Genomic DNA, 19,641 nt, shown 5'->3' with positions numbered 1-19,641 from the left:
GATAATAAAAATAATTGTAAACATTGTCTCTACTTACCTGAGGACTGCTTTCAGATGAAACTGTGGGTAAAATGTGTAATATGATGAGTTTGTCTTGAACATGGAAGTTGTGGTGGCCTAATTAACACCCCACCCCCACAGACATGTGGTCACACTCAACATGCAGATGGTTTATTTTCAGCATAGAAACAACTTTTTTTTCTCTCCAAGATGTAGCCCACATTCAAGTTTAGTATGCACCAATCAGTTGATTTGTGCTGTTTTATAAACCTAACATAGTGGCTACATGAAACTAATAATGCAAAGTAAGGAAAAGTAAACATTTTATTTATGATACTTTTTCATTTTTTGCTTTGTTAAAAATCTAAATAGTTATCAGTTATTTATTGATATCTCTCATTGTTAAAACACCTAAAAGATTAATTTTCAATCCACTTTTTCATATGATCTGTGTTCCCATGTGTATTAACCCTTAGTGATTGCTTTAGGTTGTTTATAAACCCAGTGATCAGCAGTTTGTGGTGTTGCCAGGCAGAAATAGAAATATTTCAACATGAACACGGTCCTGCATTGATGACTGACATATTGAGATACTTTTATATGGTAGGCCTGTTTGGGATTCAAACTATCAACTGACAACATAAATGTATCTGTGAGGAGTTTACTGTGGTCATAGATGACAGCAACAACAAGCAATTTTCTCATAGACTTTAATTTTACATCTTTATGAAACCAGAGAACTGCCACCTGCTGGCCTTTATTAAATGTAGGACCCATAATGGATGAACAATTTGTAACTGCAAAAAATTAGACAAAGCTATTTTTTCAACCTAGATTTGTTTTATTTCATCAATAATAAAAAAAATACAGTGTCTCATATCACCAGTTGCAGTTAACTGAACTAAATAAATATTATTTACAGGAATGTAAATCTTTTTCATTACATCTTTAAAAACACTGAACATACAAAGACTTCTTTATGAATTTTAACAATTGTACAAAACTCTTATCCACGTCACACATCACAAGTAATCTTGCTGTTTGTTCAGTCCAGTTATTAACAACAAAGGAGAGATGATGACATTAAGTCGCTGGCTCTTGCTACAATATATGAACTTGTGGGGAAGCAGCTTCATCACTGAACTCACTGTCATCAGCTACAATCGCAGGATTGTCTTGGCTGCATATACATATATAATCTACATAACAAATAGTACAATATTATTTCTAATACTCGGTATACCAGAGGAAATTGAATTGGTAATGTGAAGGACCAAAAAAATATAATATATTGATAGTAAAATAGTAAAATAGAGCTCTATTTTACCATTTTTTATGGAATAAATGATTCCATAAAAAAATGTAAATTAAAAAATCCAATTCAATTCTTAAAACGTTACAGAGAACTGAAAACATTATTTGGACATGTTGTAGAAACAAAGAAAGATGATGTGGCAAACAAAATTACAAGCAAGAAAAAGGTAAAAACATTAAAACCTAATGTGGGAAACTAATTAAAAAAAAAAAAAAGATTTGAACATCTTTAATCCTGGGATATAAAAAGTGTCCAAAGCAGTTTATAAAATCAGTTTTAAAACTATTTAGACAGACACTCCAGCAGCCTGTCAATGCATCCGTTCTGCATAAAAGAAACAGAATCAAGTCCACATCAGCCCACCTGTCTGTGCTGTCAGTCACACTCTTCCATCAGCTGAGCACAGACATGCCAGCAGCTTGTCAATGCATCCTTTTCGCATGAAAAGAAACAGAATCAGGTCCACAAAAGGACTGAGCAAAAAAAAGATGATAAAGACGTAACGAGAGATGATTGTGGGAACGATTAATAGAAAGTAGTAAAAGAACAACAGAGTTAAAATTCCTAGACTTCGACGTTTCTCCTCAGTGGGCACTGAGGTGGCAGCAGGCAGGGCTCTGAAGGTCCGAGCTAAGCAGAAGATGAACAGGGGGCCTGGGAGGGCAGCATAAATAATTAAACGTTCTAATTCATCTAAGACTATGGCAAGAGGGACACTGACTATACAAAAAGCCCAGACAAGGACACAGACCAGCACAGAACTCCTTGTTTCTTTGAGGCAGTCCAACAGTGGATATGCGATGTGAAAACACCTGCAACAGAGGAGAGACACTAATTTGTATCATCACAGTGTAGAATAATATGATTCTGACTGTAAGGATGCTTCACAGTAAAATATAATGTTCAGAGACATGCAGGTACACACACTAAAAGACAAACAGGTACCTTTCCAGAGCAATGCACATCCTGAAGTACAGACTGGCCATCACACACGAGAGGTGAATAACAGCAGGTATGCTACTTCCTATTCTTAATAACCAAACAATCATTATGCAGATCTGGATTACATTAGAAGTGAGGAGGTTTGTGTAATAGATGACAGGGACTGGACTCCTTTGCACCTGCAGGAAATATAAATTAATATTTAAAATAACAATAAATAAATGCAGGAATAAACATGACATTGTTTATTATGTTATTATGCTCTCAGGCACCAGAAGGAGACTAATTTACAAAACAATCAACTTTTCTTTTAGGTTGTTGAAAACTTTTTAAAATCAAAGTGTCTCTTGACTTCCTTGCTTTTCAGACTTTTATCTGATGTCAAAACTTCTCTTTTTTAAACGTTCTTATGGTTGAAACTGCTGGTGCATGTAAAGCAACAGAGGACAAAATACTCAGTCGGGTTACTTCACAACACTACATGCTTCCATGTTTTCTGCCCACAGGGTTTCTCTGTAACACTGTGAAAAAATAAATTACTGCACATTTAGAGGAACAGTTTGTCACTAGGATGGTATCTGTACTGCCGAGGTGCAGCTGATGGAGGTTCTTATGGCTCGTTCACTAAAAAGAAGAAAGTTTGTTTGGCTCCAAATCGGCTGATCAAAGCTTTTGTTTCTTAAATTAATTTAAAGTCAAATTATTTGTAAACTAAATTATTAGTATGCAAAAGATAGAGTGCTACAAAAAAAAATAAAATAAAATACAAAAACAAATAATTAATAAAAGGTCCAGTCTCTGATAGTATGTATAATATTTATAAGCTTTTAACTTTTCAACTATTTGGATTGAAACAACAGAGAATCACACAAGAAAATATAAATAAAATATATGTTTATATCATCATTTTGATCATTGTTAATGTATTATTATTATTATTATTATTATTATTATTATTATTATTATTATTATTATTATTATGAGGAGACAGGCTGGGGAGAAGAAATAGAAGACACCCAGCAGAGGGCCTTGGGTCAGAATCAAACTCTGCTGCTCATTTAGCTTATTTGTGGGATGTGGGCATTTTCTCGACCCGTGAGCTAAATCGCACTAAGCTTGAACTCAGGTGTGAGGAACTATTTAATTTTAATGATCCTTAATAAAGGTCATTGCAGCCCTTCCTTGTTATTTATGTATTTATTTCACTAAATCTACAATTTATCCCATTTTTTATGTTTATTTAAGCGTTGTCTGACAGTATGTTTGCCGCAGCAATTTCCTAATTTTGTAAACCTGCTCAACATTTGGCAATAAAACCCTTTTTGATTCTGATCCATCTTTTTCTGCTTATCTGGGGATGGGTCGCGGGGGCAACACCTCACCCAGGAGGTGCCCAGGAGGCATCCTTGTCAGAAGCTCGAACCACCTCAATCGGCTCCTTTCGATGTGGAGGAGCAGCGGCTCTGAGCCTCCTCCCGGATGGCCGAAATCTTCACCCTATCTCTAAGAGAGAGGACGCCCTTTTCTGCTGTTTGTATCCGCGATCTTGTTATTTCGGTCACTACCCTCTCAATTTACCGGTCGATCTACGTCCCTACCCACAGCTCGTGAGGTGTGGGTAGGGACGTAGATTAACTGTCTGCTCTCTCTTCACAACAGACCGGAGCAGCGTCTGCATCACTGCAGCCGCAGCACCAATCCGTCTGTCGATCTCCCTTCTCCCGTCACTCATGAACAAGACCCCGAGATACTTAAACTCTTCCATTTGGGGCAAGAACTCGTCCCTGACCCGGAGTGGGCACTCCACCTTTTTCCGGCTGAGGACCATGGCCTCAGATTTGGTGGTGCTGATTCTCATTCCCACCACTTCACACTCAGCTGCGAACCGTTCCAAACCGAACTGGAGGCCATCGCCCGATGAAGCCAACAGAACCACATAATCTGCAAAATCTGCTTTCATCTCTGCTTCAAATTATTCACAAAGAAAAAAGTTATTATTTACTTACCACATAACACACACAGTAGATCATCAGTATGGTCAAAGGAAGGCAGACACATGTGTCGATCCACATAATCACTTCAAGGACTTTCCGAAACTCGGGCAAAGATACTGTGATAGGGTTGTGTTGGAATCTATACCAATGCACTTTGTTTGTGTGGCAAAGCAAAAAAAATAAATAAATAAATAAAAAAAAAAAAACATTGTTAACATTGTTCAGTCATGAAATTACTGATTGTAGGTAAACAAGCAGCAACGCAATAATAATAACATGGAGTAGCCCGAATTGTGCTGGAGAATGTTGGCACAGAATAACAAACATTGGTGGTGAAGGGAGGGAGTATGAAAGTATAAAAATAACACTTTAAAGTCGATTGCTAACACTTGATGTCTGTGTCGTGTATGTAAGGTCGGGGGGCGGGTCCATTCCACTGCAGGGCAACCCGCATGTGGCGAATAAAATTTGAACTTGAACTTGATTAAAACTCAACTGGATTACACTTTTTTTTGTGAGATCACAGAGAAGTTAACAGCTATTTGATTAACCATAAATTTCAATTAAAATAACTCTAAAGTAAAAATTTACTTTGCATTTCTGATCTTGAAAACTTTACATGCCAATGTTTAAAAACGATTCACAAATTGCTCATAAAATATCCCCGCACAGCAACAATGAAAACAAAAACACCTCGATGCAAATTTTCAGAGCGATGAAATTGGCTGGACCAGGAATTTTCAGCACTCAGTAAGAACATGTTGTGATGAACCAACACAAATGTACTGAAATAAATCTAATTCAGTTCTGTCAAAGCTATCAGTGCACTAACCATAGCAGTAATACATATGAATACATCTACTGCTGCAGGCTCTGTTTTAAATCAACATGTGTGATTAGGCTGCATGGTTCACATTGCACATTGTGTTGCTATGCAGGCGACAGTTACGCTGACATTCTGTGGGAGAAGTTATTTATATTAATTAGTCAAATAGATCGAGGAGGTACAGTTAGTGCATTACCAACACACACATTCACAAAAAGCTGCTCACTCCAAGCACAAAAGAAAAGAAGGTAGTGACTTTAATAAACTATCTCCAGATGTTCTAATTCAGTCAGTTTCTATGTTTTTTATAACTATTCCTCTCTTCAGGTAGAAATAATATGAACATGTATAAAATAAGTGTCGCCCTTACTTGTCTCAGGACTGTTTCCAGCTGAACCGTTGGGTAAAATCTGCAATATGACAATTTTGTCTTGAACGAGGAAGTTGTGGTAACAAACTTTATAATCTCCACCCCGTACTCACTGATGTTCAAACTCACAGATGCCCAAACATGAAGCCAGCGAGAGTCAAGATATATTTTAACTTAAATGATCTGTACAGCTACTCAGCTGCATCGTTTCTGTTCTGCTGATGGTTTTATTTTGCTTTACAGTCACAAAAGCACATGCATTTTAATCAAGATTTTTACTCAGTCCAACTGTTGCCTAAACCAAAACTCAGATCCAGCAAACTTAAAATATCAGGGATTAAAAACGTTGTGACAGCAAACATGACATCAGCTCCTGTGACTGTTAGTAAAAGTTTTTATTCAGGTAGAAATCTGGTCTCAAAGGTGTTTCCATGGCACATTATCAGCAGTAGCAGTTTAAAGCCACGGGGCAGCTGATGGCCTGATCCCCATGAAGTAGACAACCAAAAAGCTCTAATGACTCTTAATACATGTGACAGTATTTTTACACAAGCTAGTACACATTGTTGAATAGTATCTTTATAACAGGTTATAGAGGGAGGCGAAAGTAGTCGTATCTTTACTACAATCATCGAGTGGATAACAGTAAACTGATTAAAGAAGAACAGAATCTGCTGCTCTTTGAAAAATAAATAAATTCTGGCAGTATTCATTTCAATAACCATATAAATGAATTACAGCTAAAATTAAATCTGTATTTCAGTTTCAAACTAAATAATTTCTGCAGTTTTGGTGACTCTACAATCTCTTATTTAACACTCAAAAATTTATGTCTAACAATTATATTTTCTTGTATAATGAGCACAGAGCTGCTTTTTGATAAAAACACTTTCCTTTTTATGGGAATAATTATTAGAACATCACTTGTGAATTAAAGCTGGAAATACTCCCAAACAAATGTAGTATATACATGTGTTTTTCTTAACTTTATTAAAACCTGCAGTTGGCAGCTGCTTTATGAACCCATATTTGTGACTGTATGAACCTCTAACAAGCTTAATCTTCCTGTTTCCACCATATTAAAACCCACAGACCCACCAGATGAGAGTGGCTGAAGTGGCAACAAACACCTTGTTGATGATTTTTAAAGATCGCTATCTTCAGTCAGAACCTGTGACCTCAGAGGTGTGAACAGAGACAGGGTGTGACAGTTTTGACACATCTGTAGAGGTTATTAAGCTTTTAATGCAAACTAACTTACCGGCAATATTTTGTTTATTTACTTTAATAGAAAGAGTTGAATAGAATAGAATAGAATGCCTTTATTGTCACTATACCAATGTACAATGAGATACAGAGCATCTCCTACTCAGTGTAAACATGTGGGAGAAGAAAGGGGGGTGAGGTGCACAGTTTCTGCAGCACTATATATATTTGAACAGTATTTTGAAAAAAAAAAAACAGAAAAAAAAACCCCCAAAAAAAACAAGGCGCAGTTTCCAAGGCTGTCCATACCTGAAGCCTTGGAAACTGCTAAGCCATGGCTCACAGCCTTGGCCAGCTGCTTGATGAGGTACACCAGAGAGATAGAAGGCAGGAGAATAAACCAGCCGTTCTCCACAGAACCAGCCAATTTGTACTCTCAGTGGCAGGGTAGGCAGGCCTGAACCCTCTCAGTGAAATCACTGACAACACTGGCTATGGATACTGACTACGGAGTGTATGAGTTGTCAGCCACCTCCTGTACATGGATGACATCAAGCTGTATGCCAAGAGTGACATTGATTAACTGATCCACACCACCAGGATATACAGCAATGACATTGGAATGTTGTTCGGACTGGAGAAATGTAGTCATTTGATATCAAAGAGAGGGAAGGTAGTCAGAACTGAGGGGATCGAACTACCTGTTGGACTTCCAGATACAGACGGTCAAATGGTGGTGGCTACCCAACTGGTCATAGTGGTGGTAGGCACACAGAAGAAGACGACTGTAGTGATAAACGTAGCGGTTCCGAATGACAGCAACACCAAGAAAAAGGACCAAAGGTCTGCTAGATGATGTGAATCATCTAGCTGACCTTCTGAGGGTACTTCACGTAGTCTTGGTAACCAGCTACAGGGGATTCAGGTTTCAAGCTTCACCATAATCCTATCTTTCAGGTCAGTTCCTCTATTCCTCAGTCTGCTCCAAAGGCGTGTAGTCTTACCACTAACCTATCCAGCTCCATACTGATATATATATAATATTTAATCACACTGGTTTTCAGTACTCAAAGAGTTTTAGAAGGCTAAAGTCTAATATTAGCTGGCATAATGTTAGCTTACAATGTTATATTATTGTTTAGCCGACTCCTGTCAGCTGTCCAGAGATGGCTGGGTCTGATATCTGCTGATGATAACCAGCTGCGACAATATCAAGAATAAATAAACATGGTCCTGATTTCTTATGTTCGAACACTTCAGGTGAGGAGGAACAGGAGGAGATGGAGATGAGGAGAAGAGAGTAGTGGTGGAGTAGAGGAGGCAAGAGAAAACAAAAATATTGTTTGAAACAGATACTGATTAGAACTTCATATAACTGATACTACTATTCATTTCATGCAGCGATGTGCACATGACGTCACATATCTCTCAGCAGATACCCCTGTTTGTTAATTGTCTGGCCGGTTATATTAAGTAAACCTTAGTTGTGTTTTTGTTTAACTGGCTCAATGAATATTAAGCTCATAGCTCTTTTGCACACATCTCTGTTTCACACTTCAATATTTTGTCTTATTTGTTGTCTTCATTTATTTATTTGTGCTATTTGTATTTTTATCTGTTCTGTTTCTATTGTATATATTAATCGGCATCTGTGTGTGGACAGCAAAGAAAGAATTTCATTGCACAGAGAAATGCCTTTTTTTCTATGGACACATGACAGTAAACACTTTGAATCTTGAATCTTTGAATGTAAAATACTGTGAATAAACACAATGTATTTTCAGTTCTGTGTTGTTTATAAATAATAATAAAATAATAATAATAAAGATAATAAGAAGGAATGCAACTTCCAAGGACAATATTTATTCATTTATTTATTTTTGATAATTCAAAGAAGATTTTAACAAATGAGGAATTCAGGTATTTTACTTCAAATGTTGGGAAAAAAAGGTAATTTTTGCACATAAAAACCTGCAACCATAAAACATCTTCCAACAATAACAATTGGAGGAGTTAAAGACAAAGCTAACACAGGAAACCCTTCACACCTACAGGAAGTTTAGGATCACCAGTTAAACTAACCCTAATGCAGGTTTTGGACTGCAGGTATTAAAAGTACCTGACGAGGGTGCTCACAGACCTGAGGAGAACATGCAAACTCCAAACTGAAAGGCCCCAAACTGGATATGAACCCGGGTCCTTCTGGCTACCTCACCACCACGGGGCCTTTAGAAGAAATTATGAAACAATTTCTACTTTTAAACTGACATCATCCAACTACTCAACAAAAAAAATTTTACAGCCTGAGGCTTCAGCTGAAGAAAGACTTTAGATGCAGATGGACTGCTGAGTCTTGTCCTGTGGAGGTGGCTCTTCTGTGTTGTGCCATGCGCTTGTGAAGTGGCTGTTTGGTCTCTCCAATGTAGAGGTCTGGGCATTCCTCGCTGCACTGTACAGCATACACCACATTGTTAAGTCTGTGTTTTGGCGTTTTGTCTTTCGGGTGAACCAGTTTTTGTCTGAGCGTGTTGCTGGGTCTGAAATACACTGGGATGTCATGCTTGGAGAAAACTCTCCTGAGTTTTTCTGATACACCGGCTACATAGGGGATGACAATGTTGTTGCATCTGTCCTTCTTATCCTCCCTCGCTGGTGTCTGGTCTTCTTTTCTGTGCCTCTTTGCTGACTTTAAAAACGCCCATTTAGGATAGCCGCACGTTTTGAGTGCTTCCTTTAGATGTGTGTGTTCCTTCTTTTTTCCTTCAGGCTTAGAGGGAACATGTTCTGCCCGGTGGTGTAGGGTCCTGATTACTCCAAGTTTGTGTTCTAGAGGGTGATGGGAGTCAAAGAGGAGGTACTGGTCCGTATGTGTGGGCTTCCGGTAAACTTCGATGTTGAGGTTGCCGTTTAAAAACGTTGTGACAGCAAACATGACATCAGCTCCTGTGACTGTTAGTAAAAGTTTTTATTCAGGTAGAAATCTGGTCTCAAAGGTGTTTCCATGGCACATTATCAGCAGTAGCAGTTTAAAGCCACGGGGCAGCTGATGGCCTGATCCCCATGAAGTAGACAACCAAAAAGCTCTAATGTCTCTTTATACATGTGACAGTGTTTTTACACAAGCTAGTACACATTGTTGAATAGTATCTTTATAACAGGTTATAGAGGGAGGCAAAAGTAGTCGTATCTTTACTACAATCATCGAGTGGATAACAGTAAACTGATTAAAGAAGAACAGAATCTGCTGCTCTTTGAAAAATAAAAAAATTCTGGCAGTATTCATTTCAATAACCATATAAATGAATTACAGCTAAAATTAAATCTGTATTTCAGTTTCAAACTAAATAATTTCTGCAGTTTTGGTGAATCTATAATCTCTTATTTAACACTCAAAAATTTATGTCTAACAATTATATTTTCTTGTATAATGAGCACAGAGCTGCTTTTTGATAAAAACACTTTCCTTTTTATGGGAATAATTATTAGAACATCACTTGTGAATTAAAGCTGGAAATACTCCCAAACAAATGTAGTATATACATGTGTTTTTCTTAACTTTATTAAAACCTGCAGTTGGCAGCTGCTTTATGAACCCATATTTGTGACTGTATGAACCTCTAACAAGCTTAATCTTCCTGTTTCCACCATATTAAAACCCACAGACCCACCAGATGAGAGTAGCTGAAGTGGCAACAAACACCTTGTTGATGATTTTTAAAGATCGCTATCTTCAGTCAGAACCTGTGACCTCAGAGGTGTGAACAGAGACAGGGTGTGAAAGTTCTGACACATCTGTAGAGGTTATTAAGCTTTTAATGCAAACTAACTTACCGGCAATATTTTGTTTATTTACTTTAATAGAAAGAGTTGAATAGAATAGAATAGAATGCCTTTATTGTCACTATACCAATGTACAATGAGATACAGAGCATCTCCTACTCAGTGTAAACATGTGGGAGAAGAAAGGGGGGTGAGGTGCACAGTTTCTGCAGCACTATATATATTTGAACAGTATTTTGAAAAAAAAAAAACAGAAAAAAACCCCCCCCAAAAAAACAAGGCGCAGTTTCCAAGGCTGTCCATACCTGAAGCCTTGGAAACTGCTAAGCCATGGCTCACAGCCTTGGCCAGCTGCTTGATGAGGTACACCAGAGAGATAGAAGGCAGGAGAATAAACCAGCCGTTCTCCACAGAACCAGCCAATTTGTACTCTCAGTGGCAGGGTAGGCAGGCCTGAACCCTCTCAGTGAAATCACTGACAACACTGGCTATGGATACTGACTACGGAGTGTATCAGTTGTCAGCCACCTCCTGTACATGGATGACATCAAGCTGTATGCCAAGAGTGACATTGATTAACTGATCCACACCACCAGGATATACAGCAATGACATTGGAATGTTGTTCGGACTGGAGAAATGTAGTCATTTGATATCAAAGAGAGGGAAGGTAGTCAGAACTGAGGGGATCGAACTACCTGTTGGACTTCCAGATACAGACGGTCAAATGGTGGTGGCTACCCAACTGGTCATAGTGGTGGTAGGCACACAGAAGAAGACGACTGTAGTGATAAACGTAGCGGTTCCGAATGACAGCAACACCAAGAAAAAGGACCAAAGGTCTGCTAGATGATGTGAATCATCTAGCAGACCTTTGGTCCTTCTGAGGGTACTTCACGTAGTCTTGGTAACCAGCTACGGGGGATTCAGGTTTCAAGCTTCACCATAATCCTATCTTTCAGGTCAGTTCCTCTATTCCTCAGTCTGCTCCAAAGGCGTGTAGTCTTACCACTAACCTATCCAGCTCCATACTGATATATATATAATATTTAATCACACTGGTTTTCAGTACTCAAAGAGTTTTAGAAGGCTAAAGTCTAATATTAGCTGGCATAATGTTAGCTTACAATGTTATATTATTGTTTAGCCGACTCCTGTCAGCTGTCCAGAGATGGCTGGGTCTGATATCTGCTGATGATAACCAGCTGCGACAATATCAAGAATAAATAAACATGGTCCTGATTTCTTATGTTCGAACACTTCAGGTGAGGAGGAACAGGAGGAGATGGAGATGAGGAGAAGAGAGTAGTGGTGGAGTAGAGGAGGCAAGAGAAAACAAAAATATTGTTTGAAACAGATACTGATTAGAACTTCATATAACTGATACTACTATTCATTTCATGCAGCGATGTGCACATGACGTCACATATCTCTCAGCAGATACCCCTGTTTGTTAATTGTCTGGCCGGTTATATTAAGTAAACCTTAGTTGTGTTTTTGTTTAACTGGCTCAATGAATATTAAGCTCATAGCTCTTTTGCACACATCTCTGTTTCACACTTCAATATTTTGTCTTATTTGTTGTCTTCATTTATTTATTTGTGCTATTTGTATTTTTATCTGTTCTGTTTCTATTGTATATATTAATCGGCATCTGTGTGTGGACAGCAAAGAAAGAATTTCATTGCACAGAGAAATGCCTTTTTTTCTATGGACACATGACAGTAAACACTTTGAATCTTGAATCTTTGAATGTAAAATACTGTGAATAAACACAATGTATTTTCAGTTCTGTGTTGTTTATAAATAATAATAAAATAATAATAATAAAGATAATAAGAAGGAATGCAACTTCCAAGGACAATATTTATTCATTTATTTATTTTTGATAATTCAAAGAAGATTTTAACAAATGAGGAATTCAGGTATTTTACTTCAAATGTTGGGGAAAAAAAAGGTAATTTTTGCACATAAAAACCTGCAACCATAAAACATCTTCCAACAATAACAATTGGAGGAGTTGAATACAAAGCTAACACAGGAAACCCTTCACACCTACAGGAAGTTTAGGATCACCAGTTAAACTAACCCTAATGCAGGTTTTGGACTGCAGGTATTAAAAGTACCTGACGAGGGTGCTCACAGACCTGAGGAGAACATGCAAACTCCAAACTGAAAGGCCCCAAACTGGATATGAACCCGGGTCCTTCTGGCTACCTCACCACCACGGGGCCTTTAGAAGAAATTATGAAACAATTTCTACTTTTAAACTGACATCATCCAACTACTCAACAAAAAATTTTTTACAGCCTGAGGCTTCAGCTGAAGAAAGACTTTAGATGGTGTTTACTTATCTCACACTTTCTAATTCCTCTTCATCTTCCCTATCATGTGACCCTGTTTCCTCTTTCCCTTCATCTCTGACTACATGATCTGACCTGTCTGTGCTAACATCAGTAACATCTTCTGTGTTGTTGCTCTCCATACTGCAGCAGCACAGATGTGCCAGCAGCCTGTCAATGGGTCCTTTACATATGAAAGCAAACGAAATGAAGTCCAACAATGAACTTAAAAGAAATAGGATCATAGTGATAAAATCAGTAGTTGTGACAGAGTGAGGTGAATAAAAAGTCAAATTTAGTAGACGCAAGTTAAGAGTTAATAGAATGACTGCAGGAAGGTTTATAAGAAAGTAATTAAGCAGAAACAGAACCAAGGTTCCTACAGTTCTTCGTTTTTCTTCAGTGGGCACTGAGGTGGCAGCAGGCAGAGCTTTAAGTGTCCCAGCGAGACAGAAGATGAACAGGGGGGCAGGGAGGGCGGCATAAATGATTAAACGTACAAGGTCATGTAAGACTATGGCAACAGCAACACTAACACTACAAAGGACCCAGACCAGAGCACAGACCAGCAGAGAACCCTCAGTTTGTCTGAGGCAGTCCAACAGTGGGCAGGCGATGAAACAATACCTGCAACACAAAACAGACAGATGATCAGATTATCACACAGAATAGTTTGTTTCTGAACGATGCCTCATAGTTCAGTATAATATTCAGAGACATGCACACACACACGCACTGGTACCTTTCCAAAGCAATGCACAACCTGAAGTAAAGACTGGCCGTCACAGCAAAATAGTAAATGAAACGTGCAATGTTGTTGTAATGCAGTATTTCCTCCCAAAAGAACATCATGTTGCGATAGATTAGAACGGAGATGATGAGGTTTGTGTAATAGATGACAGGAACCTGATATCTTTGACCCTGCAGGAAATATTAATTGAAACCACATTAATACAGTAATAAAGATTATATAGTCATAAGTGTAGATTAATGTGTATGAAGAGTAAATAAATAAATAAAATATATTTAGTTTACTTCTTAAAAAGTAAGTTACTTGTATGTTGGAAAAGATGAAAAATAATAATAATTACAATGTATTGTTTTGAATTAATTATTCATACACCTCAAAATAATCACAAATTTCAAACACTCACATCGGCACCTAGAATATCAAATTAATCTGACATGCATGTCCAGCAGAAACAAAACGAATATTTAAACACAGCACCTTCCTGCCTGATCACAGTGAAGCGAAAGTGCGGGAGATATACTAAATATTTTTTAATTTAATTTAATTTTTCAATAAGAAAGTAAAATTTGGTCTCCAGGATTTAGAAAGGTCAGATGCAGAGCATACAGGAAGATTAACAGAAGCAGTTACAAAAAGTGAACAGCAGGCGTCCCACTGTGTCAACCTGCTTTCTTTGACTATAACAGCAACACAGATGAGTGACAACCAGAACCAAAAAAACCTGGTATCTCTCAAAAAACAATGTATATAGAATTATATATTGCAGTTACTGAGAATATTACAGAGAATGATCACAGCTACCTTAAGACATATCTAAAAAAAATTAAGTGTTGACTGTTTTGCTGTAGAATAACAATATAGTCCGGTGCAGAGGTCACTGAATGGTCTAAAAATGTGAGGCTAAAATTTAGACCCAACATGTGTTTTTTTCTTCAGCCAAACTGCAAACATGTTGAACGTCTACATGAGATTTTGGCTTTAAGGAGTTTCATTTATTCACTCATCTGTATGTCAAAAGCCCAACAGTTAACATGGGATGTGCTAATTTATGACATGACTGTATCTGGTTCAGTGAAGTTGAATGATTTAAATTTTTACTTTACTTTTGCTGCACCAATAAAATAATATGTTAAGAATTTATTATTTTATTCTCTATTCCTACACTATTAATGGGCTACTTTTGTAGTAAGATGAATCTACAGAGTGTAACTGCACTGTAAAATGTAATTCTAGATGCTTGTTATTGTAACATATTATTCTATATCAGTTTGACAATAGATGACTGAAGTTGTTGTTATAACATAGAATTACAAAATAAAAACGTCCCAATTACACCAAAAAAAGCTAACTTAAAAACTCGTGTCCAGCTAAATCAGCAACTTATGTGAACTTGACAATGTGGGGAAGTTGAGCACAGCAGGATTCCACGTGACTGCTATCGAGGTGCATCATGGGGAATTGGCGGTTAACGACATTCATTCATTCATTTCATTCATTTATTTGTTCATTTTCAGGCACAACAAATACCTATATTGAACATAAAATGCACAAAACACACATGCTCACATTACTTGGACGTTTTCCAATCGTCTTCATTGGAATCTGCTTTCAAGGTGAGTAACATTGGTTATCTTTCTTTCTACATAGCACTTTAATTCTTATTGTTTGCACTGAAGCACCGCAGCAATTTCCTAATGTTGTAAACCTCAACATCTGGCAATAAACCCCATTCTGATTCTGATTCTGATTCTGATTATAACTATAAGGAAAGAGAGCTACAAAAGTTGGAACATGTTTTGAATTTATGGCATGACGCGGGTTTTTCTCTTTTACCGAAATGTTTGCTTTAGCTAATGTAACTTTAGCCGACAAGGTCCAGCTTGTGCGTCATGACCAAACTTAACCTAATACTGACATAGGACCTTTTTTATGGGTTTAATGTGGCACTTACCAAATCACAAGTATTGTGCCGCTAGCTTTAAGGTTGTGCACTCAAACACTGTTGCAATATTAGCAAGCTAACTCAGCTAATTAATAAAGCTTATTTCATATTGTCTCTGTACTTGTAAATTTCTTTCAAGTTCACAGGCTGTTGTATTTTGGTGGAAGTTCATTTTGGCAATATTTCCAATAATCATTTTCTAAAGGAAGATCCCTCACAGACTCTCAAGACTGTGAAGGTTAGCATTGTTTCTTTTAGTAAATTTAATAATTACAGCACCACAGTGGATTTTAAATGAAACAATCAAGTGGTGATTGAAGTGCAGACTTTCAGCTTTAACTCAAAGGGTTAACTCCCTCCTCCCTGTAGATGCCACATGATAACATGTGTACTTTTTCTACACCAAATGTATTATTACAAGATCTTTGACACTGGAGATGGTCTGGGTTTTAGAGAAATTAACTGGCAAGCTAGCATTGATATTATTAGTGTCTTGTGTTTATTCATGTCTTCACCAGGGTCTTTGACATTTCGCTGCTGTACTGTTCACTTCAGCTTTACGTTTGATTTTTCACATTGTATATTGTAATGGCAGAGATATTAGACTATTTAAGGGTTTGCAGTGGCTGCTACAGCTGTGGGGGGCAATACTTTGGTGAAGTGTCCTGGACCCTGGAAATAAAGTTACCTTGAACGTTACCTTGAAGAGACTGTGTAGACTTAACTTAAAATTTTAAGGCAGCCCTTTACATCATATTTTTAAGTTGAAACAACAACTTATATTTTACAGTGTGGAAAGTGTTTGATTGTCAGACTATTTTATTTGTGAGTATTTAAGCAATCACTTAATTTTAATGATGACTCAACAGTCCATGTTTATTTATTTATTATTTCAGTTTTTCCTTTTACCCAACTGTTTATCTTGCTCAGGGTCATGTGGGTGCTGGATCGTATCCCAGCTGTCACTGGGCCAAAGGTAGGCAGGTCGGCAGTCTGTTGCTGGGCTAATTTTTATTTCTTTTCTTTTTTAATATATTTTATTCTATTGTTAATTTTAATTTTAATTTTGTTTTTTCATTGTTCACACACTCACAGACATAAAAAGATGTGACATACTTACGTACCGCACAACACACACAGCAGAAGAACAGTATGGTCACGGGAAGGAAGAAGCAGACCTCGATCCATATCAGGACTCCCCACATCTCCATCTGACTTTCTGTGTGGTGGAGTTGCTGTAGAAGAATTTTCTACTCTGAAAAAAAAAAAAGTGAAACAGCAAGTGGTGAAAGTGATTCACTGGTTTGCTCTAAATGCTGGAAAAACATTGAGTTCCTCCAAATGACCCTCCTCAAACTCATATTTTTTTCCCGTTTGACTTAAAATACATGTGTGGGAAAAGTCACACACAGTTAGACGGAGAAACAGGAGAGAGACAACAAAACACCAAAAATTATTATTAATAATTATTAATGCTCCCACATGCTTGTATGCATGGCTTGTGTCCTGGGGGATCTATTCCTACATCTAGGATGATGTGGGTACAAGGGCATCACTGAGCTCCTGGAAAGTGACCCAGAGGTTTTCCATTGGCTTTAGGTGAGTTTGGGGTCCAGTCAGAGGAATTAATTCCTTCATCTTCCAGGAGCTGCCTGCTCTCACCACATAAGACCGAGTATTGTGTTGCACCAGGAGGAACCCAGAACCCACTACACCAGTGCAAGGGCTGGGTTCCAAGGATATTATCCTGATATTAAATCACAGTCAGGGTGCCGTTGCCTAACCCATAGAGGACTGTGTGTCCCTTCATTGCAGTTTCAGCAGAACCATTTTTTGGGGTGGTTGTCTCATTGTTGCCCCTCTGATGCACATTTTGCTAATTTCATTAAGACCAAAGCAGCCGAAACTGATTAATAACACCCACGCCACTCAACTTACCAGATCAATGTTGTAGTTAGCTTCTCTGATGATATATTCCGATGAAGACTTTTTAAAAGTGTTCTTTACATTTTTTAAACTCGTATATGTAATATATAATTCTTAGAAAGAGAAGGGAGGTATCATTTTAGAGGGAAGTGGAATTTAAAATTACAAAGAGTAAGAACAACATTGAAAAGGATGTCTATTTCAATAGCTGGAGTTAAATTCTGGAATGAGTTAAAAGAAGAAATAAAGGTCAGTAGTGATATAAACCAGTTTAAAATAAAATTCAAAAAAGAAATATTAAATAAGTATAAGAATGAAGAAAATGCAATTAACCCAAGACAGCAGTCAAACTCATGTTTATTTTCTTCTGCAAATTAGCAAATCTAAATATAGTTTTAGTTGAACATGTGAAAATATTTTTTTGAGATGTTATGTTCTAAGTTGAAGGCATTGTATACGTTTTTGTTGTTCAAATTTAGATGATGAGGATGTAAACCTGAGGGGGTAGGGCTAAATAAGTATATACTTCTGCCTACTCCCTTTCAAACAACTGTATGGAATGATTTTATGAAACGTTGGTGAATGTATATGTTTGAAATAAAAAAGAACTGAACTGGACTGAACTGAATATATAGTAAAGAGATGCAAACTTTTACTTTGTGAGAAACTTCTCAGAGTTACTGTCACGGGTCTGGGTCCGTTGGACCCAGTATGTGGAGTTTCATGTTTTTGTTATTCCATGTTTGAGGTTATTATGTTTTGGTTTTAGTTTGCATCAGGGATTGTTTTCTTGTTCTCTTGTTGTGTTGATGATGATGATGATGATTATGATGTTTATTATTTGAGTTTCATGTTTAAGGATTTGTTCTCGGTTGTATCTCACGTTTAGTTTAGTTCAGGTTCCATGTGTCATTCTGTCTGTCTCTCAGTGTCAGGTCTGCGTCTTGGTGTGGTGTTCTCATTTCCTGTTTTATTGTGAAGGTCTGGGTCTCATGTGAGTGTGTTCAGTTTTACCTCTGTCTCGTCTTGTTGATCATTCCCAGCTGTGTGTAATTCCCCTGTGTTTCTCTAGGTGTATTTAGTCATGTCCTCCGTCATTGTAGTTGCTGGTCCGTCTGTGTTTCCACCCTCCCTCATCTGCGTGTTCTCCCTGCTGTCCGCCGTTAGTTTCTTCTGGTCGTTCTCGTTAAGGTTTGTGCTCTGTAGTTTAGTTGATCCCAGTATAGTTTAGTTCCAGCGCCATTTGCCGTTTGTGTTTACTTTCATGTTCAATAAACCACCTTTACACCTTCACGACTGCCTGCACTTGGATCCTCCTTTTTCCTTTTCTACACGGCTCTCCTCACCCGCCGTGACAGTACGGACCAGCCAGATATGGATCCAGCGGCATTCACCCCACCCACGGAGCTTCGGGACCTCATCACGAACTCCGCTTCACAAATAATCAACCTGTGGCTAGAGCACGAGGGAGAAGCATTCCTCCACGTTCTGGAAGCCAGACTGCAACAGCTGCTCACGGATTATCCCTGGCTATTGGACTCACTACACCCTCTGGTACAAAACTTCATTCTCCACGAACTTCACCTCCACCCTCCAGCTGCTACCGCTTCCCAACCCAGCCCGCCGGCGAAGGTTTTGCCCGGCCCGCCGGCGAAGGTTTTGCCCGGCCTGCCGGCGAAGGTTTTGCCCGGCCCGCCGGCGAAGGTTTTGTCCGGCCCGCCGGAGCAGTCGGCAGGGAGGAAGCGACGTTCGCGTCACCGGCGCGGCACCCCACAGCCGGACTTCAGGATGACAAAACAGTCGGCTGTGGTGGGTGAAACAGACACTCTTTCTGTTCCTTCTGACCCAGATACTAGGTCTATTTCTTCTGGAGCTATTTTTTTGTGTCTCCTCTAAAAATCATAAGGATTTCCCTGTCTCGCCCATGGCCATTGCTCCTAAGACTACCTTTGTTGAGCAGACTTTTTGTGCTAATGACTATGTTCATGCTGTTGTTCCCATGCCCGGAGTAGCTGAGCCTAGCACTACGAACATAGGGAATTTAAGTGTCAGGGAAGCTTTCTTGTCTCCGTCAGTTCCTTCAGGGAAAGTAATAAAACTTTCTGAAACTGGTTTTTCTGGCCATATTGTCCCATCCTCACTTTCACCTCAGCCAGCTGCCCAGCTGCCCTCAGTTCAGCCAGCCACTCCACCACCTGTTACTACTTCGCTACCTGTAGCTCAGTTGCCACCAGTTCAGCAGCCTACC

General features: G+C 38.4%; 2 protein-coding genes across 4 annotated transcripts; both read right to left on the bottom strand.

The window, feature by feature from the left end:
- Window positions 1–1,352: 1,352 nt before the first annotated feature.
- LOC147315806 (uncharacterized) lies at window positions 1,353–5,486 on the bottom strand. Of its 2 annotated transcripts, XM_086258055.1 has the most exons (4): window positions 5,448–5,486; window positions 4,264–4,403; window positions 2,261–2,436; window positions 1,353–2,127 (listed from the first exon to the last, which is right to left on the bottom strand). In XM_086258055.1, coding segments are annotated over exons 1-4 (750 nt in total). In that variant the 5' UTR covers window positions 5,449–5,486; the 3' UTR covers window positions 1,353–1,694. The 2 variants fall into 2 exon arrangements, with proteins under 2 accessions (XP_086114181.1, XP_086114182.1); XM_086258056.1 differs by lacking the exon at window positions 5,448–5,486 and having other exon boundaries at window positions 4,264–4,650.
- A 6,873-nt stretch (window positions 5,487–12,359) lies between these two features.
- Window positions 12,360–18,526, bottom strand: LOC147315805 (uncharacterized). 2 transcript variants are annotated; one of them, XM_086258054.1, is made up of 4 exons: window positions 18,408–18,526; window positions 16,592–16,722; window positions 13,517–13,695; window positions 12,360–13,401 (listed from the first exon to the last, which is right to left on the bottom strand). In XM_086258054.1, exons 2-4 carry the CDS (start codon window positions 16,676–16,678, stop codon window positions 12,783–12,785), a joined length of 885 nt encoding a protein of 294 aa, XP_086114180.1. In that variant the 5' UTR covers window positions 16,679–16,722; window positions 18,408–18,526; the 3' UTR covers window positions 12,360–12,782. The 2 variants fall into 2 exon arrangements, with proteins under 2 accessions (XP_086114180.1, XP_086114179.1); XM_086258053.1 differs by lacking the exon at window positions 18,408–18,526 and having other exon boundaries at window positions 16,592–16,809.
- Window positions 18,527–19,641: the final 1,115 nt, after the last annotated feature.

This window comes from Aulonocara sp. 'chitande type north' Nkhata Bay, linkage group LG13 (genome assembly GCF_057382095.1).
Source record: "Aulonocara sp. 'chitande type north' Nkhata Bay isolate Kocher_YH1m ecotype deep benthic linkage group LG13, A_spYH_male_GT1.1, whole genome shotgun sequence".
Taxonomy (NCBI): domain Eukaryota; kingdom Metazoa; phylum Chordata; class Actinopteri; order Cichliformes; family Cichlidae; genus Aulonocara; species Aulonocara sp. 'chitande type north' Nkhata Bay.
The sequence above is the reverse complement of the archived record's forward strand: the minus strand, read 5'-3'. Positions and strand labels throughout refer to the sequence as shown.

Excerpts from the sequence above, each read along its gene's own strand:
- LOC147315806 (XM_086258055.1), bottom strand. Across the intron at positions 2,437-4,263 it reads TCTACTGTGTGTGTTATGTG|GTGCAAAGGAGTCCAGTCCC; the intron begins GTAAGTAAATAA and ends TATTTCCTGCAG. Across the intron at positions 2,128-2,260 it reads ATGTGCATTGCTCTGGAAAG|GTGTTTTCACATCGCATATC; the intron begins GTACCTGTTTGT and ends CCTCTGTTGCAG.
- LOC147315805 (XM_086258054.1), bottom strand. The coding sequence starts at position 16,678 with ATGGAGATGTGGGGAGTCCTGATATGGATCGAGGTCTGCTTCTTCCTT. Across the intron at positions 13,696-16,591 it reads TCTGCTGTGTGTGTTGTGCG|GGTCAAAGATATCAGGTTCC; the intron begins GTACGTAAGTAT and ends TATTTCCTGCAG. Across the intron at positions 13,402-13,516 it reads TTGTGCATTGCTTTGGAAAG|GTATTGTTTCATCGCCTGCC; the intron begins GTACCAGTGCGT and ends TTTGTGTTGCAG.